The sequence below is a fragment of the Hydractinia symbiolongicarpus genome, chromosome 5 (genome assembly GCF_029227915.1).
Source record: "Hydractinia symbiolongicarpus strain clone_291-10 chromosome 5, HSymV2.1, whole genome shotgun sequence".
Taxonomy (NCBI): Eukaryota; Metazoa; Cnidaria; class Hydrozoa; order Anthoathecata; family Hydractiniidae; genus Hydractinia; species Hydractinia symbiolongicarpus.
In genome coordinates this window covers 13,484,603-13,510,646 of record NC_079879.1, presented here as the reverse complement: position 1 = coordinate 13,510,646, position 26,044 = coordinate 13,484,603, and the positions used below count along the sequence as shown (strand labels likewise).

The 26,044-nt window shown below is 34.1% G+C and overlaps 2 protein-coding genes across 2 annotated transcripts; one reads left to right on the top strand and one right to left on the bottom strand.

The window, feature by feature from the left end:
• Positions 1 to 2,784: 2,784 nt before the first annotated feature.
• Positions 2,785 to 13,647, bottom strand: LOC130644903 (DENN domain-containing protein 10-like). The gene is made up of 9 exons (XM_057450685.1): positions 13,530 to 13,647; positions 6,325 to 6,521; positions 5,923 to 5,955; positions 5,641 to 5,830; positions 5,409 to 5,520; positions 5,027 to 5,196; positions 4,835 to 4,873; positions 4,312 to 4,406; positions 2,785 to 3,130 (listed from the first exon to the last, which is right to left on the bottom strand). Exons 1-9 carry the CDS (start codon positions 13,567 to 13,569, stop codon positions 2,960 to 2,962), a joined length of 1,047 nt encoding a protein of 348 aa, XP_057306668.1. The 5' UTR covers positions 13,570 to 13,647; the 3' UTR covers positions 2,785 to 2,959.
• Positions 13,648 to 13,706: 59 nt separating this feature from the next.
• Positions 13,707 to 25,860, top strand: LOC130644902 (26S proteasome non-ATPase regulatory subunit 4-like). Its single transcript, XM_057450684.1, has 10 exons — positions 13,707 to 13,869; positions 18,813 to 18,953; positions 19,562 to 19,673; positions 19,782 to 19,868; positions 19,949 to 20,017; positions 20,092 to 20,153; positions 20,231 to 20,378; positions 20,635 to 20,790; positions 21,647 to 21,787; positions 25,589 to 25,860. The coding sequence occupies exons 1-10, from the start codon at positions 13,844 to 13,846 to the stop codon at positions 25,796 to 25,798; spliced, it is 1,152 nt and encodes a 383-aa protein (XP_057306667.1). The 5' UTR covers positions 13,707 to 13,843; the 3' UTR covers positions 25,799 to 25,860.
• Positions 25,861 to 26,044: the final 184 nt, after the last annotated feature.

Sequence of the window (26,044 nt, the reverse complement as noted above, 5' to 3'; positions counted from 1 at the left end):
CTTATGACAGTATCCTATATTAAATTGAGTAAGTGTAACCATATAATAACAAAACCTCGGCACGCTGGAAGATGACCTGGTTTCTTCATGTTTCAAGCAAATCCTCCCCAATACGAAAGTTATACCAGACTAATTTTCGTAACTGCTACTAAATGGGAGGGCATAACCACGAGATGCTCAGCATGCAAGTCTAAATCTGTAATTTATTTCACGCTCGAATAAAATATTTGAAACTAAATGAGAACGCAATAAAAACCACATGTCATTGTTAATGTGGAAAGCAGAACTTAATAATGCAGCATTGTTCCAAGAGAATTCTTTCCGGAATTGCGCATTAAATCGCATCTGTTGGATATTTTCTCTACTACCAATCATTTACAAATCTTTAAATTACTAGGTGTCTATTTAACCTTAACAAACTCTGTTTAAAAAAAATATTCCGTGCATACCAATGTTTTACAATATAAGAACTGCGCCGGGGTCGTTGGGCTAATATAACATCATCATATAAGGGATTGACCGTGTTTACTACAAAGTGCCTACTTAAAAAGTGATGCTAGTTGGAGTCAAAAAATGCCAACCTCGTCCCCAGGACCTCTTTTCGCTTTTTTGATATCGGGGATGGCGCGAAGAAGAAGGCCCTGGACCCGGCCGCTTTCTACACCCAGAAATCTTGGGTGTAGACTGCAGCGTCAGCACTTTTGCTAAATGTCGACAGTTCTTTATATGGATATGTGACATCCATATATGGAGTAAAACTAAGAATTTAAAATTATTTCAAAAAGTGAACGGCGAGTTAAAGTGTTAAAAGGGTTCCGTTTTTCAAAATGGACAAGATGGCCCTCTTAATTCTATCATAGAGGACCAGTTGAAAGTTTTAGAAGTGAGAGGTATTGGTGCTGGGGTGCTTCATTTGGAGCAAACAGTTGTGCCTGAAAAATTGTTTTCTTGTGATGAGAATGGTGAGCCTGAAATACCAATTTCAATTAAAAATGGCGAATTAAAACTAGTATTTGCTCACCCAGAATCTCTGCTTAGTGTCAGAGGACGAGAATTGCTAAAAAGTTCTGTTTACCAAGAAAATGTTGTCAGTTGTGTTATATATCTTCTTCGCGCCATCCCCGATATCAAAAAAGCGAAAAGAGGTCCTGGGGACGAGGTTGAAAAAATGCAATAAACGAGTTCGCTAGAATTGTCCATGGGAATGCAGAAATCTAGAACTACGTAAGATCGCAAAGAGCCTTGGTATGACAGGATACCACAGGCTACGCAAGGCTGATCTTGTTTCTTTCTTGGAGGCACTACAGAGACTGCCAAGATCAACAGGAGAAAAAAGTATAACCATATAAGTATATGGGTATACACTTCGTTCCGTAGAGTTGACGCTGTTAGCAAAAGAGGCGTTCTGTAGCAAGCTGAGGATGAAGGCAATTTCTACCGAAGACTACGAGCATGCCCAATAGGTGTGAAATCGTATCACACCGGAGGGTGATCGAGTTATGCGCGGCGATTATCACTATGTCTACCTGAGAGATGTGTTGCTCCTGGTGGATGTCTGCCTTGACAACTGTAAGCTGGACCATGCACACATTTATACTGCTCCAGAACTTATACTGACCAAGGTACACCAAGTCATTCAGTTTAAACAAAGTCTATGGCTTAAGCCCTACATCGATATTAACACCAGACTGAGGACTGCCGCTAAGAACGAAATCGAGAAGGGCTTTTTCAAACTCATGAACTGCTCGCCGCGTTTAAAAGCTTGTAAAGTGAGGAGAAATACCTTAAGCAGAATGCGAAGCTGTACTCCAAGGTGAAGGTCGTTTCAGCAAGCATCATGTGGGTGTGCAGATGGAGAAGACAGACATTAAGATTGTGAAACATGTGTCCCAAACTGTTCATGTGCGAGCTTCATTACGATTTCATGCAACTAAAATAGAGAGCCCTGGGGACAAGGTTGAGGTTTGTTTTCGTTCGTCTGCGCTTTCCGCTATAGCGAAAAATGCGTGCCCACTTGAAAAAATATCTCTTTTGCTTTGCTTTTGCTGAGCTTTTTGCGCTGTCATAGAAAATGCAGTAAATTATAGAGCCTGAATGCGCGGTAATAATTAGGGAAAATAACAACATGCGCGAAAAATTAAAAGAATATTTAATGTTTTTTAATTATTTAATTTTCTTTGAGTTACGTATAAGTAAAAGAAAAAAAATGCTAAGCTATTTCTTCTTCTTAATCTTCTTCTCCTGTTTCCTTTTTTTTCTTCTCCTAAATTTTAGTCTCACATTGTCCCATGCGCGTTAAGCCAGATTTCCACTTAGAAATACAACGTAACAACGTATTGTTTTTAGTTTCAATGATTGACTCAAAAAATATTCTTTATTATTCCTTTCTTTGTTTAAAACGATACTCTTTCACGTGTCAACATATATTGATCAAAAAATCAAGCTTGTCCAATCAGATCAGTTTATCCGATTGAACAAGCTTGATTCTTTCAGTACGATACGCCTGTCATTTTTTTAAGTGGAAAATATAATACAAAAGATTTTGGGCAAGCAAGTAAAATTAGAGAGAAAAAATTACAATTGCTGCCAAAATGGCCCCTGTGCGTTAATTACAGACGCGTTAAATTAGAAGTTTTGCGGTAATTTGTTTTTCGATTTAAAATTAGTACAGTTGCTTATAAACTGGTTGCTTAAAAAATAATTGTACTAACAAATTAATATAAAGATGTTATATAACTATAGCTAAATTATAAAAATAAGACTAAATATATAAGAACAAGGGTAATAATTTAGAAGAGTTCCAATCGATGACTTGATCAAATTTTATGTTATTTTCGTTTTGTCATTATGTGCGTTTCTTACAAAAAAAAACCCCGATGGTTACCACAAAAAAGCGTCAGTCACAGGGTCTCTAAAATCTGCTCATCTTTAAGTAATTATGACTTGTGAGAACTTATAATTACAATTTTACAATCCCCTCAGCAGAAGCTAAATTATATAAAAATGACTGCATTGTAGTGGTCAGGTTCCTCTCTTGAAGCAATTCTATAGTTATCTTTGGATCATCAGGATCTGCTTTGTCGAGAGATTTTAAGTTTGAAATAATGTCTGTTGTTCTTTTCTTTAATTCCTGTATGTATAAAAAATAATTTAAAAAATAGGTTTTTATTATCATTCTAATATTCCTTGGACGGAAAATCTAGTGTGCGAACACGAGCCACGATGTCGAGCAATTGAATTCATCAAAAAAACAACAACAACAACAAAAATGGTTATAGGTATATAAAAAAGTTTCAGTTTAGTCAATTTCAATAACAATTGCATTGCACAACTGATAAAAATTAGCAACAAGGAAGGAAAAACGACAAAAAGGTGGGCGGCAAAAAAATTTTGTCTGTAAAAAATCAGCAAAAAGAGGTGTTTGGCAAAAAAATTTTAGTTGGCAAAAAATATTAGTCATCTAGCCAAAATTTAGTCACTTTTTGCCGACTTTTTTTTGCCAAAAAGGTAGTGGCTAAAATGACGAAAAATTAGTTGCGTGAAAATAAAAATAAAAAACCGGTTTTTCAAAAGCGAGTTTAGAAGAATGATGCGCGCGCAACATTCGTTTGTAGAACAAAAAAAATAAAAGCGAGAAAAAATATGAATAGACCTTGCCCGAATTTCTCTAATTATGCCAAACATAAATAAAGAGGTCGATAGTTCCTTATCAAAAGGTAGAACAGTTAACAAATTTCGTAAGTATTTCTGTTCGTTAATTGCCTCAATTGCGAGCTGAAGTTTATAGTAAAACCTTTCTAAGAATAGCCTCGTTTTCAAAATAATGATTTCCTTCAAATCTCAAATAAAATCCAACCAGAATATTATGTTGCACTAAAAACTTCAGTTTTGTCATAATAATTTGATATTCTATCTGAATATCCTCATTTAAAAAATATCAAACCATTATAAAATTTTAGATGATGTCATAATTATTATAATTTATGAAATTCGGGAAAGGTATATTGTGTTAAAAAATTAAATTCGAAAGTTTTTATACATTAAAAAAATTCCTTTCTCCTACATTCTCACTAAGTGTTTCCCCTTACGTACTTTTTTATAAGAATACTAAATTCTAGCCAAGCCATGTTATTATTCTTACTTCTGTATTGTTCTAAACAATAGGCCTATTGTAATTAACCTGGCATTCCAGTCTGATATTCTTAAAAAGCACATTCTTATAAAAGAAAAATCAACATGGGCAACAGCGATGAAAAAGTGGGAAAAATATCAACCCAATTTTCGGAAAACAGAATATAATCAGTGTAGTACCTTGATAATATCTTCATCATTCGTGTCTTCGTCCTCGCTAGCTTGAACCAAATATTTTGCTATGTCTTTATGCATCTTGCCCATCTGAAAGTATTCTAAATTAAAAATTGCATTCATCCAGTTTAGCTATTTCAGTTCTTTTAAAATATAGCAATGGTATTAATGAAAATGGAAACAAGTCCTTTTGAAATTAGAAAAATAAGCAAAGAACAAAATACACTTTTTACTATGAGCAGCAGACAATTTGGCTTCAGCGATATAACGCTTATTTTTGTCCACTTGTATTTAAGGCATCATACAATACCAGAACGTGATTTTGCAGGCATTCAAGTGATGTAAATAAAACATAACAACATAAGTGTGCATTTTACAGGATTAGCGAGTATGACATGAAGCAAAATCATGTCAGGAAAACTAGTCTGGGCAGAAACGATCACTTGGTGCTGGAAAAACCAGAACTATCAAAAACATGTGCAGTAAACACCTGATGTGGCTTCTGAAAGAAGTGAAATCAATCACATACCCTTGGATCGTGGATTGATTACAATTTCCCCGTCAGGTACTAAAAAATAAATATAAAAATTTCAAAATGTTTAGATTTTAATCATCCGAAGAGATGACGTCCCGAAAGTAAAATTTTATTTTTTATGACGTCAGCATAAATAATTTGGAGACTGCTTGGTAACTTAAAAAACTTATTTACAAAACTTCTTACCATTAAGAAACAAATCATAGTATTCAGGTTGGTTTTCAACAGAGCTATCCGTCACTCCCACTACATAGGATCGTAGCGTTTTCAACTCGGATACTTCTGCTGCAGTAAAATGAACGAACGGGTAAACAATGTTCCAGTTTAATCGATGTAAAACAAACGCAGGTAGTGTTCTGAAATGATACCGTATTGAGTTACAACTTCATATTCAAGTTAAGGAAAATTTCTAGCAGATCGTTTGTAGATACAACAATTTTTATTTTAAAAGAAGAAAGTGTTTCCAACAAAAAGTAAGGTCAATCGTAAAAATCAAGTGATGCTTCCCGAAAACGTTGCAGTTTCGCCGAAGTTTGTTTTTGTAGAACGCCCTAAGCTGAAAACATACCTGCAAATGTGTAAAAGGGTATCTAACTTAGGGGAGTAAACAACTATTCTTTTCTTCAGCAACAACCCTGTATACATCAGTATCGATTCCACACCAAATAACATTATCAATTCTAAATAAAAAAAAACTTATGTTACGTCATTATCATATTAATTTGCCAGACTAAGGGAAGCATAAAAAAACAGGCTGAGTGACACAGGAATAATGCATGTGACACGTCACACGAAAGTACCTTTCATACACACTTGAAGATAAGCTTTCTTCTTGTTGAAATCTGTATGTGACAGTTTCGTTGCATCGTCCTTCATACTGTAGCCATTTGTGTACATTGACAGATACTGAGTGAGAACATTCGATGTATTGATAAAATAACTTGTCATGAATACATCACCCATAGCCTGGTAGAGTTCTGGATTGAAATTCTAGAAATAAAGAATAGATTTATTGTAAAGTTACACTTTCACACCAAGCTGGTCCCGTATACTTTTCATATTTTCCTAACAGAAATACCTACTTGGGCTGTGATAATCATGTACACATCCTTCACCTGCAAACAGAATCAAAGAATTCAAAGTGCGAAAATTAACGTTCTTACCGCAGGTTAAAATGAAAAATTTAAAAACAAAATAAGGTACATTGATAGATATTATGCACACCAATATTTTTTGACCAAGATGATGTGTGTTTGAACAAATAGTTTATACTAAAACGTATTTCTACTACGCAAACTAACTTTTGACCTGATACTTAAGTTGCTTATCAAATGTTTTGAATTTAATAGAGAAGTTCATTAAAGTAGGTTTAACAGATGTAAGTCCAATAATGCCTTTTCGAGAGTAGCTTAAATTTTTTGTGAATTTTAGTACTAGTGCTTATAAAAAAATTTGGTAGTCACTTGGTAGAAATAAAAAAGCACCTTGTCATTGACACCTGCATCTTTTATGTTGCTTCTTTTAATGTAATACCACGAATTATTGTTCTGGCCATAACAAAAAGTCGTATCTTGATGTTCTGATGCTAATAATTCGCATTTCTCAGTGAGTAATTTTTTAAACTCGTTTTCGATTTTTGGATACACCCAAACACACATCAATTCATTATCAATGTCATTCTCTAGTAAAAAAGAAAGTGCAAAAAAGGTTTATTTTAGACAAGTAACAAGACTGGTGTGCATCAGAATTCAATTGAAAAGGGCATCAAACCCTATAATATCAAAGTTGATGTCAAGTAAACCACGCTGAAACCAATTCATGCAGGATGGATATTTGACCACTTAAAAACATGCAGCAACCTTCTAAGTTAAGAGTTAAATCGAGAGTTTAAAAAGGCTCTTATCTCTGAAGTAGTTAAAAAGGTGCAGCCTTAAAAACTTAAATATGAAAAATCGTATAATTTAAAAACTTAGTATTTCATATTGTTTTTCATATTTTTTTACATATTACTTGCTTTTAACCCTATCTAGCCTAGGGGAGGGGGCTTTTGTAGTCCCCTCATAATTTTTTAGTAATAACTTCTGAAGCATAACGTTTTAATGTTTTTTTAAAATATCCCAATCAACACTTCCTAGGTTATATTTTAGTTTTTTAATGCTTTTATCAACTAATTTTATGCATCTAAAATGTTTAAAACAGTTCCTCTCATTCCAAAGTTTACGTCCCACCGTTTTAGCATGTTTTTAGGTTTGGGAATAAATGATGACGTCATTTTTGACTGGATGACGTCATTTTTGACTGGACGACGTCATTCAAAGTTTTGTGGCAATACAATGTCTTCTTCATCAATTTTAAAGAGTGCAAACATTGATTTAACTAGTCGATAAAGCCCGTGGAAAAATCCACTAAGGCAGGATAAAAATGAAAAAGAACCGTCATATGAATTTTGATAACGTCAGCAACCCACCCACAAAAAAATTAGAACCTTGTTATCACGTTGCCTCTATTGTGTAAGCTTACAGTGTTGATCAAGAAAATGTATATGATCATGTGCTTTTGATGAACGGTTAATAAGATATTAACCGAAGTGTTTTAAAATTTTGCTGACGTCAGCAATGAACCATCAAAACTTTTTTTAAAAAAAATTTGTGTACCTGTTGCCTTCATCGTATAGATCTTGAAACGCTGATCAAGAAAATGTATATGATCGAGTACTTTTGACAAACGAATGCAGAGATATTAAGGTTTAAAAGTTTTTTGATGACCTCATTACCCATCCATTCCGAAACGGATTCGGTGACCCGAGTTTGGGAAACTTACCCAAATTGGTCCCAGGTGGTCCCTAGTGAAAAATCATTGACGTCACCACCTCGTTTCAAAGTAATTTGACCTCAAAATTTTAAGCGCACTGTAATGGCTTCACATATGTTATTTTTCGTTAATATTATTAACGTTAAAGTTTGGTAAATTACAGAACAATCTTATTGGCGATGTTTTAAAGACTTTATCAAAGAAAATAGTAAAGAATTTAATCCACTTTGCAAAAGTGACAAACAAACAGACGGAACTGGTGTATTATTATATAGATTGTCAATAAAGCCCGTGGAAAAATCCACCCAGGCAGAATAAAATTTTGATGACTTCAGCAACCCATCCACAAAAAAAATTACAATCTTGTTATCACGTTGCCTCTATTGTGTAGAGCTTTAACTGCTGATCAAGAAAATGTATGCTCGTGTGGTTTTGATGAGCGGTTAATGAGATATAAGGGTTTAAAAATTGTGCTGACGTCAGCAAAGGCCCGTGAAAACACAAAAATTTTTTTAAGAAATTTATGTACCTGTTGCCTTCCTCGTATAGATCTTAAAACGCTGATCAAGAAAATGTATAGGATCATGTACTTTTTACAAACGGTTGCAGAGATATTGAGGTTTAAAGGTTTTTTGGTGACGTCATCAACCCGTCCATTCCGAAACGGATTTGGGGACCCAGGTTTGGGAAAATTACCCAAATTGGTCCTAGGTTGTCCCTAGTTACCCACGCAGTGAAAAATCATTGACGTCACCACCTCGTTTCCAAGTTATTAGGCCTCAAAGTTTGAGGTGCACTGTAATGGCTTCATTAATTTAATATACTTTTCTTTGACGTTAATATTAGTTTAACGTTGAAGTTTGGTAAATTACAGAACAATTTTATAGGTGATGTTTTATAGACTTTATTGAAGAAAATTATGAAAAATATAATCGACTTTGCAAACGTGACAGACAGACACACGGAACTGGCGTATTATTATAGAGATTAGTCGATAAAGCCCGTGGAAAGATCCACTTAGCCAGGATAACAAAGAAAAACAACCGTCATTTAAATTTTGATGACGTCAGCAGAGATATGTCAGAACACAAATTTTTTTTTCAAAAATGTGTATACCTGTTGCCTTCATCGTATAGATCTTGAAAGGCTGATGAAAAAAATGTATAAATGTCTTTTTGGTTAGAAAGTCAGACAAGAAAGTGGTGAAGGACGTGAAAGTTATATCGGGGGAAGAGTGTGTTTCCCAGCATAGGTTGCTGGTTTTTGATATTATCTTGAAGAGTGTCAAAGAAGCCAAGGGAAAGTACAGGCCCCGTCGAAAAGTCTGGAAGCTGAAGGAAGAAATTGTAGCAAGACAATTTAGTGCAAAAGTTCAGCAGTTAGCCTACAATAGTCAATGTGATAGTGACAATGTTGAAAGTACTTGGACTAATTTGAAGAATTGTCTTCTAGAAGCTTCTGATGATACCTGTGGGTGGACGAAAGGACCAGCTAGACATCAACAGACCTGGTGGTGGAATAATGAGGTTGACCAGTGTATAAAGGAAAAGAGGAAACTTTGGAAAGAGTGGAAGTCAGGAGGTAGTAAAAATATTTACTTAGAAGCTAAGCGTCGCGCTCGTACAGCAGTGTATAAGGCAAAATCAGAAGCAGAGAGAAACAGATTTGCATAGAGGTTTGAAGTTGGTTGATCAAGTAATGAAAGTTATTGAAAAAGTGATTGATAAGTTACTTAGAGAAAGAATTGATATAGATAAGATGCAATTTGGTTTTGTTCCAGGGCGTGGCACTACAGATGCAATATTTTTACTCAGACAGCTTCAGGAAAAGTATTTAGGAAAGAGAAAAAATCTCTATTTTGCCTTTGTAGATTTAGAGAAAGCTTTTGATAGAGTGCCACGTAAAGTTATTTGGTGGGCTATGAGAAAATTAGGTGTGGATGAGTGGCTAGTTACGATGGTTCAGTCTATGTACAGCAATGCTAGAAGTCGTGTCAGGATTAACGATTCACTTAGTGATGAATTTAGTGTAAATGTTGGTGTACATCAGGGTTCTGTACTTAGTCCTTTGTTGTTTATTCTAGTCTTAGAAGCGCTGTCGATGGAGTTCAGAACAGGTTGTCCATGGGAGTTACTGTATGCAGATGATTTAATTCTCATAGCAGAGTTGATGGAAGAATTAGTTGAAAAGTTTGAGAAGTGGAAGAAAGGACTAGAAGAGAAAGGGCTGAAGGTAAACACAGCAAAGTCTAAAGTCATGATTAGTAGCATTGCAGCCAAGTGTGACCTTGTAGTTGGAAAGTGGCCTTGTGGAGTTTGCAGGAAAGGGGTTGGTAGTAACTCAATTTTTTGTCAGACTTGCAAGCATTGGGTACATAAGAAGTGCAGTAGTATTAGTGGAAGGTTAAGAGCTGGCATACAGTTTGCAAGCGTTGCAAAGGTGAGATTATAGAGAATGAAGTATTTCCAGTTTTAATGATGTACAACAGTGGCTCCTTAGAGATAGTTAAGAACTTCTGTTACTTAGGTGATATGTTGGGCAGTGAAGGGCGTGTTGGAAGAAGTGTTACTTGCAGGATAGGTTCTGCTTGGAAAAAGTTTAGAGAGTTACTTCCTTTATTGACTAGCAGAGTCCTGTCAATTGAGGTAAAAGGTAGGTTGTATGAGGCCTGTGTAAGAAGTGTTATGTTGTACGGTAGTGAGACATGGGCAGTGAAGCAGGAAGATCTTGACCGTTTAGAAAGGAATGATATGAGAATGGTTAGGTGGATGTGTAATGCCAGTCTGAGAGACAGAAAGAGTTCAGATGAGCTAAGAAGCAGGCTAAGTCTCCGTAGAATTAAAGATGTTATCCAGATAAGAAGATTGAATTGGCTGGGGCACTTGGAAAGAATGGAGGAGGATAATTGGGTAAGAAAGTGTAGAGACTTGATAGTTCCTGGGGCAAAGCCCAGAGGCAGACAGAGAAAGACTTGGCAGGAGGTTATAAGGACAGACTTGATAGAGAGGAAGTTGAGTTTAGATCTAACACAGTCTAGATCAGATTGGAAGAGGGTCATTAATATACCCCGTCCAACCCATGCTAGCATGGAAAACGGACGTTAAGCCGAGAATGATGATGATGATGATGATGATGATTATGTACTTTTGACAAACGGTTGCAGAGATATCAAGGCTTAAAGGTTTTTTGATGACGTCATCAACCCGTCCATTCCGAATCGGATTCGAGGACCCAGGTTTGGGAAACTTACCCAAATTGGTCCCAGGTAGTCCCTAGTTACCCACGCAGGAGATGACGTCAGTTATTTCCAACCGTTTTCAAGTTATTTAGCCTTAAATTTAAAAGTGCAATACAATGGCTTTACTAATCTTAATATACTTTCCTTTCACGTCAATATTGCTCTATCGTCAAAGTTTGCTAATTTACAGAACAAATTTATGGGCGATGTTTTATAGACTTTATCAAAGAAATTTTATCCACTTTGCAAAAGGCGTATTATTATATTTGTTTCTAGCAACATATTTAGGCAAGGCAATTCCACATAAGAACATGTGTTCCCTTTATCATTTTTTTTATTGGCTTAAAATAAATAGAAGTGGTCACTTTTGAAACACCTACACTTGAAAAATGTTGCATCACTATGGGTGAAAGTGTTCCTGAAAAAAACTAAACCTATTTACGTGTGTGGGGTTTACCAGCCACCTGGAGGTAGTGATTTGCAGAGTACGGAAAACCTGCTTACTCATTTTAAACCGTGTTTTAAGAAACTCCCAAAAGAAAAAGAAGTTTTTATCTTGGGAGATTTTAACTGTGCTTTCAAAATATGCTCTTTCCTCCAAAATAAAGGAATTGTGCTCCACTCTTTTCCGAAAACAACATATTACAGAGCCAAATCATGGTGCTGAAAATAGTAGCACTCTTATAGACTTAATACTTTCTAACAGTTCTTGTATTTCTAAAACTGGTGTCATGGATTAAGGCATCAGTCATCACAATTCAGTTTATGTGATCAGAAAATTCAAAAGGCCAAAATTTGAACCTAAAACTATCAAGGTTCGTAACAACAAGAACGTCAGTGAAGAGGCTTTTCTGAAGGAGCTCAGGAATTTAGACTGGTCATATTTTACTAATTAAGATGACCTTGATGAAACATGTGAGAAACTGAATAAAAATGTTAAAACAGTGGCTTACAAACATGCCCCTTTCAAAACACATAGATTTTCTGGCCGTGTTGAGGCATGGGTCACTGATGAATCAATAATACCCATCAAAGAAAGAGACTTCTTAAAACAGAAAGCAATAAGTCTGTTCAACAAATCTTTATTTACTGGTTATGTACCTAAATGTTAGAAGACTAAAAGGGTCTCGCCTTTTTTAAAAGTGGCAATAAAACATCTCTATTTTGTCAATTCCTATGAAATTTTTTGAAAAGTTAGTGCATGAGCAAATGTCTCATTTTATTTCTGAGCAGAACTTCCTGAATGACAGACAGTCCGAATTTCGAAAACTCTTTTCCACAGAAACTGCAGTAGTCAATGTCTCTGTTCTGGCCAATCTTAGGACACTGCCCAATCTTTGGACATAAAAATGCCCAGTCTTAAGACTGGGCAAGGCTTCACAAGATTGGGCAGGAGACCATCTTTAGACACCTTTTAAATTTTAAAAAAGGGATGTGCCACACAAGTTCTGTTGTTTGCAAGACCCAACAACCATTCTCAGGCACATTAAAATATCATATTTGGGGTATATGATAAACAAAAAACGAACAACAAAAAACTGTGGAGTTGACAAGGCCAGTTTTTGGGCATAGCAAAAATCGTAGCTAGCACGTATTATACATTTGGCATTTATTTACAGCTCGTGGTGACCAAATTTTTAAAAAAAAGGTTTATATATAAAGAATCAGATAAATCGTTAGCTGTTAACTTCATTTTGAATGAGAAGTTTAGCTAACTATAGCAATAGTCAGCCATATATGGTTAAATAGTTTTAAATTTTTTTATACACATATTTATATAAATGGTCTAATATTTTGCCTTTTGATTTGCCGAGAAAAGTTTCAATTTAAAGTTCCTTTTAAGAGGTGCAGTCTAAAATTGTCACTGTTCTCTTTGTTTTCCACAATTGTTCTAAGATTGGACATGTATGTCTTTTGATTGGGCAGTCCAGTCTTAAGACGGGGCACGTTCCAAGATTGGGCAGAACATAACCATTATGATTTGAGAGAAAGCATGTCATTCACCCAGTCACCTCTTCATAAATAGGAGCTGAATTTTTCACAGAATATTGGTTTTCTAACTTCAGGCCTGACATCACAAAATTAAGAAGGAAATCACAGAAATAGGATGTTTTAGTCGATTTTTTTTTCACTTGACCTTGTGTTAAATGCCCACCTTGTTCATCGGCATTTTTCCAAAAGTTGTTTCTAGGAATGGCGTATAGTCTAAACCATGAAGTTATATGGCAAGCCAGATCATCACTAGAGCTGTTTGTTTAGATAATCATGTAATTAGGCCAGTAAACGATACCATGCGACTTTTCAACCAGGAGGAATGGCAGAATAATATTATTTGGCATACATTGCTGGGCGTGCGGTTTACCTGAGCCGTCATGTTATTTCCCTTCATTCATCTTTTCCCTGTTTAAAATTCCTGTTATTATATTTTAAATTAATTTGAAGGTAGTATAGTAATTTGTAACGTGCCATTATCATTATTATTATCATTAATTAAAAGTTTTTCCTGACTCTGTTGGACTCGTCTTTAAGTTGGAGGTAACTCATTTTAGAAAAACAGGAATAAAGCTCTTTATTGTACAAAAAATTATTTTGTGAACACAACACAAAATAGGTAAAGTGTAAAAATAATAATAATCATACCAAACACTAGAACGCTTGATAACTCTGGTACGGCTGCCATTGTTGTTTACATCAGATAGATACAGACGCAAACAAACCTACTGTTTAACTATACTATTCTTAAAAGGCTGGGTTATAAGGTTTGCTGACTTTGCATTTTAAAAATAGCCCTGGTCATGTTAATGCAGCCGTGGCAATTCGCATTTCTTTGACAATTATTCGAGGTAAGTGTGTAGTAAGTCCAAACTAACGGAACCGACTTAAAGCAGACTTGCTGATTCACAGTCAATAACAAGAGAAACCAAAAGCTGCAGTTGAAAAAAACCCTAATAAGAATGGTGCTTGAATCTACTGTTGTATGGTAAGATCCTACACTGCATTTAACTAATTCTTCTAGAATCTTTGGTTTACCTCCAACTTAAAAACAGGTCATTAAAGGACACAGAGAGGAAATTTTGAACTAGCCAGAGGCTGACGTTATACTGTCCTAATGCCGTGATTGGCTGATTAAATAGATTTATTAACAAAATGCCAATTCTACTTACTACATAACTTTGGCTCTGGCTATACATAATCCTTTAAAACCACTTAGCAAAAATATTAGTGATGGGCTGGAGGAACAAAGGCCGAAGGGATTTGTACCTCAGTTTACTGTTGTCTCTGTATCTCAGGTGTACCATGTATATTGAATGTTTAATTATTTTTTTGTTTATTTATTTTTTTATTAAATGTTTTACTATACCAATTCAGTAATTTTTTCATGCACGGTTTAAGAATATGGCTCAGGGGCAACTAAAAATCGGAGGGTCAGGAAATAAAGCATGACGACATGTGCGGTGTAATTCGAGTTGTTGTTGGAAATCCTCAGTGATATTGGTGTGGTGATGTGCAAAGCATGTCAGAGGGGTTTATTAAGATATTCTTTGAGTGATTACTTGATATTTTCATTCTCTGGAGGGAAAGTGAAGACAATAATGACATTTTTTTTAAATAATGACACTTTTCATGCGGTGGTAAATATACATGTGGGCGGCCGACGGTAAACTGAGGTACAACTTCCTTTGGCCTAAGGGACCTTCTGCACCATTGATTCACAGTTGATGGTTTGGTATATTACAAAAAAATTATGCAGATTCGTCAAGGAATTTAACTTGTAATGTCGCGTCAGATTTTTTCATTTCATCATCACACGATGCTGTCTGCGTTTGAGCATCGGCCACTCCAACAGATGTCTGCGTAGATACACTTTTACGTAAATTATCTTACCTGCGTCTGTTCTCAGTATAAAAAATAAAGCAGCTTTAAAATAATCTACTTTGATTTGTGTAGAGAGAGACATTCTGTTTGTGTGGACAGGGACATAAAGTTCTATCTCTGAAAGTGAGTTGCATGCTTTGAAATTAAATATTCATAAATTGCTACATTTTTTTAAAAAGGGGGTAAAATTAAAAAAAAAATTGAATTTAATCTGGTAATATTGTTCAGAGTAAAACAATCATTTTCTATTTACAATGTTTTGATTTGCCGAGAACCCAACGCTTACGTCACAACAAATATATTATTTTAGCCTCCCTTTCATGTAGAATGGCTTCCGTTTAAATTTGCTTTCGACAACGTTCGATATGAAAAATTTGTAAACATAAAGGAAATGTTATTCGAGTTGTAAAACTTTAGAAATATATACTTATATTTTTGCAAAAAAAAGAAAAGTGCAATTCAGTTCAGGCTACTTTTTTATTATTATATTTTTACTGGACAGTACCTTTAAAATGGTTTGCTGATCATTTCATGCAACTAACGTGAACCAATTTGAATTGATTTAGAAATGATTGTAATTTATTTAATTTTTTAATCTCACAAATTAATGGGAGAAGATTGGGATACAATTGGGAAACGATGTCGAAATTTTTTTTAAAAGAATCTAAATTATGAAAAGAAATTCTGAAACAAATTGTTTTCCCAAAGCAATTAAAAACAAACTATTTTTAGATGTTCCTTTCTCGCTTGACAGATGTCACAAAAAGGTTAATTTCTTTATAAAAACTAGAAAAATTGTGTATTTATTAGTTTCAATTTAAACGATCTTCAGCGATGAAATTAAGCCATTTATGTGCACCTAGTTAGCATTGGGTAGCATAAGTTTAGTGAGCAGGTACGTTTGTTGTTTAGAATATTTAAGACCCCCAGAAACTGCTACTGAGGCCAAAACCATATTTTTGTGAAAACAATATAGTGAGCGATTTCCCACATGGCACATTGTATGTAATAGTTTTCTCTGAAAAAATTTAAAAAAGCTCTTTCGCTTTTCTGTTTTTGTTTTAAATTTAGTGGGTAGCTAAAACACAAAAACTCGCATTTCACGATATAAAAATTACACTAAAATTAAAAGATTACATTGAGAACAATCCTTTTTTTTAAAATAAAAATACTGTAAATATGTGTTACTATAAAATGTTTAAAAGCATGACTTTTGCCAACGTGATTTACAACATTGCTACAGCGTTCTAATAAGTGCAGAAATTGTATTGTCTATAATGCCATGACAGGGCTAAGGCAAGTGAAAAATGTACACCAAAATTAATGTGTGAAGGGTTTCACATGCGATTGCACACCATTACTGACCAGGCCTGCATTATTTCTGCATTTTATTTTTAACTTAGAGTTCTTGTAGGATTTGAAGATAAAATGTTGATGTGAAAGAGGTAAAAAAGCTTGTTATATAACACCCTCCTTACTTGTGATCTTAATTTACTGTTTTGGAAAACTTCTATATATCTAGAGAACAAAATTATAGTCGTTAAAGTTGATCTTCCACCACAACAAAACTTTAATTTGTAGCATCCATAATGCTACATCTTGAGCTTCATGAGCATTGTAATCTATTGCGATCTATTGTGAAAGTTACACCGCTCCCTCAACAATTTTAAAATTATGACATCTGCAATTTTTTTTATACATTTTCATTTATATAAGCATTTAACAAAGAAACAAATAATATAACATATTCAAATTTATAAAATTGTTCCTTGTCTTTGCTTCATTTAAAGAAGAAAAAGCTTTTTAGGTCTTAACATACCACATTTAAAAATGGTGGTTTCGATTGCTATGTTTCATAACAAAATACTGCAATTTTTAGCCTTCAAAGCAAATATAGCAATCTTTAGGCTTTGTACCCTACAAAGCTTAAAGATTGCTGTGAATCGTTAATCCTGGCACGACTTAACATTGCTATACATAGACTGTACAATCAGAACTAGCCACTCATCCACACCTAATTTTCTCATAGCCCACCAAATAACTCTACGTGATACTCTATCAAAAGCTTTCTCTAAATCTACAAAGGCAAAATAGAGATTCTTTCTCTAGTGTCTCGCAACGGTGGTAACTTATCAGTATCAGTATACCGCAAACAAACTCATACTGATCAATATCTCATCACCAAATATCTAATCACCAAATGTCCTGCAAAGAAAGTGTAGTGTCCTCATTACTGGACAGAGCAGTCAATGTAGTCTGTGGAGAGAATGACCGAAAGAAAGAGTTATCTCATATAAACAATGTCTTACTTGCAAATGGGTACTCGAGACAGACCATTAAAAAGGTTAAGAGGGAAATTAGGAACAGGACTGGTAAGAGCAGTGACGGCGAAGATGTGGAGAATGAACCAGTAGCCACAGTGTGTATGCCATATATACCAGGGACAAGTAACTTACTTTGTCGGGTATTGAAAGATCATAAAATAAAGCCAGTGTTTCAATCTAAAAACACGCTACATAGTATACTGTCGCATCCGAAAGACAAAATATGTCTAGAGAGTCAATGTAATATTGTCTACGAAATCCTGTGTAAAGATTGTGATGCTGTTTATGTCGGTGAAACAAAACGAATGAGATTGCAGACCATAGCTGGAAGAATGATCATGTTATAGACTGGGATAATAAAAAAATCATAGACCTGTTGGACAGCAAGAATCATAGTCTGGTTGGACAGCAAGAAAAGTAAAAGAAACCATGAATAGTATAGACTCCTATACTCATATCAATAGTATTTCCTATCAACTTCCGGAAATATGGTTACTCGCACTTTGGAAAGCGAACATTTAGGAAAAAGTGCAAAAAATGATTCGGGACAAACGTAACTTAAAGCGAACTTTTAGAAAAAGGAAAAATTTTAATCAAACTATTGCTACCATCCGGGTCTGTGAAAAAGTTAATTACTTTAATTGCTGTGATCTGATTGGTTAATTTCGCTCCTCTAATTATCTCTTCAAATAATAAAAAGCCAAAGAATCGTAGCCTAGAATAAACTCGCTTGTTCATGACATGATAATAGTTATACTATTCAGTGACGATGACTGAACAGATAAGTGGTAATATTTTTAAAACCACATAGACTGTATAGTGAACATTAGGATTTAAATGTTTTTAGCTTCTTTTAAAAAATTAATGCAATTTTGTTCATTGATTTTTAACTCAAAAAAGATCAGAGAAGATATTGTGAATCACATTGTTTTGTCAACTCTACAGCAAAAAGAAGTTTACTGAAGTAAAGATAGCACCCATGGGGTGCCAGCAATTAAAAGTTTTATCCTGTTTGCAATGAATGAGTACAATCTTTGAACAATAATATGACGTATTGTTATTCCTACCACCATATTCTAAGAGGGAGGTGGCAAAAATTTTGCCATATTCTTTTATGCTCTGTATCACCATTTAAAGGGAACCCAAGTATAAAATGACGTTGGACTTATATTATAGAGCTTAAAAGATATTCACATTTAAAGAATTTTAGATTTGATTATGCTGCGTTTTTATATGTACTTAATAAAGGGATGCTATTATTATTATTATTTAAAAATGTTATACAGAATAAAAACTTCAGTTGTCCTGCTACTAACCTTTTATTACAAACATCAAATTTTTTGTTTAAAATGCCCTTTTTAACACTGGTTTTTACATTATATTTATTTTCTTGTGAAATTGTCAAAGCTACTGGGCTTTTTTTGTTCCCCTAATATAATCAAATTTATTTATTATTAAAGGTTATCTTATGTTAATTATTAGGCCCAAAATAAAATAAAAAGGCAAGATAATAGTACTTCTTTACATTCTTTAAAAACACTCATAAAATTGTTTGAAAAAAATATCTCAAAGCAACTGATTCGCTAAAGGTAAACTTTATGAAACGCATATTTTTGGCCTTGGCCTTATGTCTCGGCAAAAATTAATTAATTTAAAGTATTTAGATATTATGTAAATTTGGACAAGTAGATTTGTTTTTAAATTATTTTTTATTAAATTGTAGCGTTGACAATAGTGAATGGACAAGGAATGGTGATTTTCTCCCAACCCGTATACAAGCTCAACAAGATGCTGTGAGCATTATATGTCATGCAAAGACTCGACAAAATCCAGAAAATAATGTTGCACTGATGACATCTGCTGGGTAAGCAATTTCTTTAACGTCCTTTTATGTCTTCATAGTGTTGCAATGCACAAGTTACCAAACCACAGAATATATGTGTGATACCTTACGACATAAGAAAACTTTATTAGCAAGGTGGCCAGCATTGGAAAAAATATGTGGACAATCATAGAAATTCAGGATTTTTTTTAATAACTAAAATTTCCTGGGAAATACAATTTTTTGTTCTTTTATCTTGGAATACCTAGAAATTTCTCTTCTAATTTATTTCTTCTGAAATACCTGAAAAAACTTAGATATAAATGGAAATACATGGAGAATAAAGATTTTTAGGGGCACCAAGGTTTTATTTTATAATTAAAATTTAATTTTTGAGCAAACAAATTAGAGAAAATTCCAGATGTAAATGAAAAAACGAGCCACTTGTTTTTCACAATATCCAAATAATTTCTTGTAAATGTAGCTACATTTCCAAAAAAATAAATAAATAAATTACAAATTGTTCAATGAAAGTATTCACAATCCATATGTTTTTTCTGTCAATGCAACCTTAATAACTGATGTACTATATTTAGTACATGTTTAATATAATGGTTGACAATAACCAAGCTGCTCTGTTGTTTTTTTAGTCTAGAAGTCCTGGTTACGCTTACAACAGATGTGGGTAGAATTTTATCAAAACTTCACCATATACAACCTAGCGGTGAAGCTAAGTTTTCAACTGGAATTAGAATAGCTCATGTATGTTGATTGATAAAATGTCGACAATTTTTTTTTCTCGAAAACCAGAAAGTGTTTGTTTTAAATACAGCATTGTTGCTTTGAACAATCTTTTTTTATTTTCTATAGCTTGCATTGAAACATAGACAAGGAAAGAATCACCGCATGAGAATCGTCACTTTCGTTGGAAGTCCAATTGATGCTTCGGACAAAGACGTAGGTCCATATTTTAAAGTTTGCAAGTTTGCTGCCCAATCTTGCAAACTTAATAAAATACCTCATTTTTATATATCTAGTTAGTCAAGTTGGCAAAAAAATTAAAGAAAGAAAAAGTAAATGTTGATGTGGTTGCACTTGGAGAAGATGTAAGTAAACTGAAGTTCATTAACATTTATATTGTTTTTGTAATTCCCCTGTTATATTTTTTCCTTTATTTTAGACGAGTACATCAGAAAAATTGACACAGTTTATTGAAACTTTGAATGGTAAAGAAGGCACTGGGTATTTCCTTGTTTATACTTTTAAACCAACTGAATACACAGGTATAAATAATTAACCGCTCTCCTTTTTCTATATAGGAGTCATTTGGTTGTTGTACCACCTGGGAATTTAACAGATGCTCTACGTACATCCGCCATCGTTCAAGGCGAGGGTGGATACACCCCGGCATCTGATTTTGGAGGTGGTTTTGATGTTGATCCTAACCTGGACCCAGAACTTGCTTTGGTTTGTTTGTTTATTGTCTTGTTTTATTGTCTTGTTTTATTTGGTTGATTTATTTGTTCGTTTTTCATTATTTATTCATTCATTCATTCGTTTATTCATTTGTTTATTAGTTTGTTTTTTGAATGTTTTAATGTTCTCAAAGCAATGCAGTTTTGTATGTATTGTACAATTGCAACAGTTACTTTTACAATATTCGCGCTTAATGAAGTATAACAAAAAAAACTTAACCAACAAGCCTGAGTTTCACTTTTTAAAGGCACTCCGTGTTTCCATGGAAGAACAAAGACAGCGCCAAGAAGAAGAAACTAAAAAAGAATCTATAGACACAGCAATGGAGACTGGTACAGAAGATGCGGTGCCTGCTGCAACCAATGAAGATAACTTACTTATGAATGCACTGCAATCACTTGGTGTAAGATTTTTTATTTTAAGGGTTTTATTTCATTTTATGCCTCATGATGAGTACTTTATTGCCCGTATAGGGAGTCGTAACACAAACCACTCACTCCTTCCCTCCGCGGTTGTTCAATAGCTTGAATAACTAGGCAGTTAAATCGAAGTTTAGAATTGTTGTGAACATTTCCGAAACATTTTAAAAATTGCATTAAATACGCATTTTTTTAGTCGAACAAGCGTTCCTATTTCATGTCATCATCAAATTCATTAGATTCAAATTCATTCTCTGTTCATCACTAACATACTGCTTGGCAGTATGTTAATGATGAACAAAGTAGCTCTTTTTCAGTATGACTTACACGCATTATACTCGCCCGTCATGATCATAGGTCTGATCGGGGTGAAGCATTCTCTATTGAGAATGAAATACGGATGTGCTATGATAAATATTCACCTATATACAGAAGAAAACAATTAGTATGAATTATTTTTCTCAAAGTACAATTAAAAATCTAAATTTCGTGAAAATTAATTTTCGCGAATGCGAGTTCTCTAATAAATTTCGGGGGAACTTGTTTTCACGAAATTTACAAAAACTCGCAAAATTTGCGAAAATTAATTTAAGGTACTAACTTTGTTTATTTGTCTTATTCAATCTAATTTAATTCATTCCACGTTGGCAAAAAATTGCCGACGTGGAATGCTAGTTGCTTGTTTCACGTCGACAATTTGTTGCATGCTTCTGTTGTTCAGTTGAATGCAGCTATAAATCAGCAAAAATTCGACGACGTGAATCAAGAATTGTTAACACCTGAGTATTTGCCAAATGACGATGTCTGTTGAAAATTCTTCTTATTTTTCATTTTCAACAGGGCGGAGGTAGTAGTGGTGTCGATTATAACGCAATGACTGAAGACGAACAAATCGCACTTGCTATTCAAATGTCCATGTCGGAATCAACAGATCAGTCTGCGGAGACGAAGACAGAAACTCCAACTGCAATGGAAAGCGAGGTAAAACATTTCCCTTCATTTAGGGTGCTACTTTTCTTTCTTGTCAAAGTGACCAGCAAACCGGAGAATCTGAAAAGTTTTTTGAAAAACCTTGATATTTCAAAATTGGGTCAAAAAGTAGGAAAAATATTTAAATGGTTGCCATAACTTTGTTTCTGTAATTAAATAAATTTTTTTTAAAAAAAGTAAATTTTGTTGTATAAAATATAGCTGTCGGCTGTATATCTTCTAGTGCAAATTCCATAATGCCATAAATTTATGTTGTGTAAACGTTAAAAATTTGGGTAAATTTTGGAAAGGAAATTTTTACTTTAGTCAGGACAAATAATATTTAACTTCCCACCCTGTTCGCTTTATACCAAAATGTGATGAGAAATATATCGTGAGCAGTGCAAAAGTGACATCCGAGATGGGAGGAATCAATATAATTGACTGACGTTCAGCCTGTCGGAACAAACAAATCGCCAATAAAACATTTTTTTTACCAATATCACGGGAAGTTTAAGCAAATTTCTGTGCTAGAAAAACAACGGTCTAATATCTTGACAGAAACAAATCATTAATTACAAAGATTTTTATAATCATGTAGCAATATTTAATATTAAAAAAACTCGTGTAACATATCATGTCATTTGATTTGATTTATCTACCGGCTTGTAAATCGTTACTCCAGTCAGCAGAAATTAACGAGCTGTTCGAAATTCATTGCATTCTTCATGTCGTAATTTTGTTTCCGTGATTAAAAGTCGTTCTAATTTTTTGAACAAGAAACTATAATAAGGGTCGGCAGATCAGAATTGAAGTATATATATTCGTGTGCAAAAAGAATCTTGCAATAAATCCCTAAAAATGCAAATTCGGCTCTTTAAACAATCTTACCTCGTAGGCATAGCTAAAATATTAGATAGAAAAGAATGTCACATTAAGCCTGCCAATTTTCGCGCGGATTCGCAAACAAAGATTTTTGATAATCTCAAACCAACAAAAAAATTTAAGGTCTCGAGTTCATTGGCTGCTGTCGATAAGCTTTATAAGACAGAAAAAAAATGTCGTTTTTTGTAGTTTTTTTATGTGTGATTACAAATTTTAACAAATTTTACGTGTATGCATGTTTTGGAAGTGGCGTTGTTTAGGAAGTTTAGCAAGCACCTGTCTTATTGGTCTAAGATTTGTCCCTTAAAATAGACCATCGGCTGTGTTACTATCAGATTTTTTGGCACTTTATGAATTAATATTGGAATTTGACAATGCCCCATATTTTTCATCGTTCATAATTTTCGCCCCCTTAAATTTTTCGTTTTGGTCGATAAGGTCCTACTTTTTGCAAAATTGGCGGATTTTTTTTACGGAAAAATGTGTATGGCATACACCACTTTTAATGTGTTAATCTAAGGTGTTTCGTGTAGGTCACTAAAGTTGTTTTTGCTACCCATCAAGATGTATACTCACAGGAAACTCTATTCTTTCCGACACTTATAGGATTGTCATAAAAACATGCTCCTTATTGTGAATTCGAAACTGATTTTAAAGGACACTGAAGTTTTTGAAGTAAAGAAAGAAATTTACCCTACCTTACTATAAGCAAAATTAATAGAATGTTTCAGCATTCTTCAATCTTTTTGTGAAGAAACTTTCGCGAATTGGAGAATCTTTGAAAGCTTTCGGGAATGTGCAATATCAAATGATATTGCTGTGTAAACTGTCGCGAATCAATGCTCTTGGGAAATTTTGCGGGGCATTAATTTCGTGAATTATCAATAGCTATTGTTAAAGCTTAAAATTAAATTGGCTAAACCTTTCTTTGGTCGGAATTTCATTTCCTTTTAAGTTTCGCGAATTACCGCGAGAAAAAATTTTGCGTTGATAAAGTTTTATGAATTGATGTCTTTCGACAATCTAGCGACATTAACTTTGTCGGCTTGGGCCAAAATTCGTTTGAAAGTTTCGCCGCAAAAAAATGTATGGACGGAAATTATAGCAAAATTCTCTGCAGACAAAAACGTCAAGAATTTTGTCTAAATATTTTAATGTGAACCCTCATTTTACTTTTCGACTGTATCAATAAAATTTTTATTAAGCAATTAACGCTACTGTTAATTAAATATGACTTGCAAATTGAAAAGTGCTACATCATGCTGCTATTATTTTTACCTGGGAAACTTGGCAGCCGATAAACTTCAAATAATTTGTCACTAATAAATATTGCTCCTTAAAAGGATTCTTTTTTTAAAACATTGCTTGCAAGCGATATAGCAAATTTTGTATTAAAACGCCTGTGATATCAGGCTTTTTTGCTTTTTTATGCTTCTTTTCAGTACAATTAGCCAACCCAACCAGGAAAATCAGGAAATCGTTAGATTGAAATCTGTTGGACCTCCCTTTGCTTTGTTTTTAAGTTGTTTAAAAGTATTGCTTCTATATAGCTACATACACAAGCTATTTTATGAGTTCGTTTTGCAAACGCGATAAAAATGGATATGTTTGCAAAAACTGTTACTTTATATTGGTTATTTAGAGCTGTGTGTATGAGAAGCGATTTGGGACGAGGGCCAGGACGGAGTGTTTGCCGAGATGATTTTCTCCCGTTTTTATATTGAAAAAGGTTTTCCGGGATGTTTTTTTTTTATTTCAATTAAATATGCAAAAATTATCTTGTTCTTGTTATGAAAAAAGCGCCCCGTCTGAGGTGACAGAAATTGTCCATATTAACGCAATATGGTTATTAATATAATCATTGATGAGATGTAAACAAACATTGTGTTTCAAAAATTCCCAGGTCAGTTTTTTAAAACTTCTAGGCTCGATATTGTTATCAGATTATAAGAGAGAGAGTTTTGATTTTTCAGAACTCGCTTAAAAAATACTTTTTTCTACATGCCTCGCAGTTTAACCAGAAACGAGTAGGGGGGCGGATTTTTCCGCAACATTATGCTTTTGTGTGTTTACACTCCTACGACAAAATGACGACATTTGCTTTTACTTTTTTGTTTCGTGCTTAGCAGCATTCGGATCAATTTGATGAATGTTACTTCATATTTAATGATAGTTTAAATGAAATTGTTGGTGTCGTTAAATAATAGCGTGGTGGTGGTTGCTCTGTAATTGCTCGCTTAATTATCTTGTTTTAAGCCGCTTTTACACGATCTTATTCTATATGAAGTGATCACATAATCTAAATCGCGTAAGATACTATTTATGATGTATGGTTAGACGCACAAAGGTGTTATGATCATATAGGACGTATAGGATATAGGAAGATAGGACGTGTTTTAAGTCTTAGTAGTTCAGGACGAAATTTTGCTTATAGACTCAAAGTCTCTCCGATGTTTGTTACTGACTAATGTTCAAATTTTACAAGATTTAGGCTATTTATACACTTGCTGTTTTTGAGTATCGATGTTATTAATTATTAGAAAAAAAAAGACTTGGATTCTTCGTTAGGTTTAAGTGTCCTTTTCTCAATTTTTTAAACTTTTAACCAGTTGCTTAGCTGTTGCTTAGATGATAAACTAAATGTCAGCCGTTAGCATTCGGCTGCGTGTAATAAAATGTGTAGCTATATATCATATGAAATCTGATCGTGTGTGTACAAGAACCTTTAAAAAATTGCCAGTCCTGTTGCCACTGCAGCCAGTGCGAAAAAGTTGATTAGAATTGAGAAGAATATTAGTCTGCAAATGAGAATATATTTAGAATTTAATTCTGTTATTTCAAAATAAAGTTCCGCATATAATAAATTTACCGCCGTATATGTGCCTGTCAGAAATGTTTTCATCATTTGTCTTGTTTGGTCTCGTTTAGCCTGCCACCACGTCAGCTCAACCGATGGAAGAAGATCAAGACTACAGCGCTGTGATGAACGATCCAGCCTTCTTACAACACCTCGTTGGCAACCTTCCTGGAGTCGATCCCAATAGCGAAGCCGTTCAAAACGCCCTGCAAGAATTAACAAGCGGGCAAGATGGTAGCGAAAGTAGCGAGAAAGAGAAGAAGGAGGAAGAAAAGAAATAGAGAGTTTTTTCCACGGGATTGTTGTTTAGAATTGTAATCAAAATATTCTTTAACTTTCAAAAGTACGTGTGCTATATTTTTTACACCTTTATCAGTCCAGCGCGAGGGAATTGGTTTTTAAGTTGAATAAAGCGCTAGCATCAATGACCACGTTTTGTGTGAGCCGTGAGGCTTGTAGAAGTCCACGGTGGTTGTGTTAGATTTACTTTTAATTTCCATTTAATGATTTGATAATGACTTATTGAA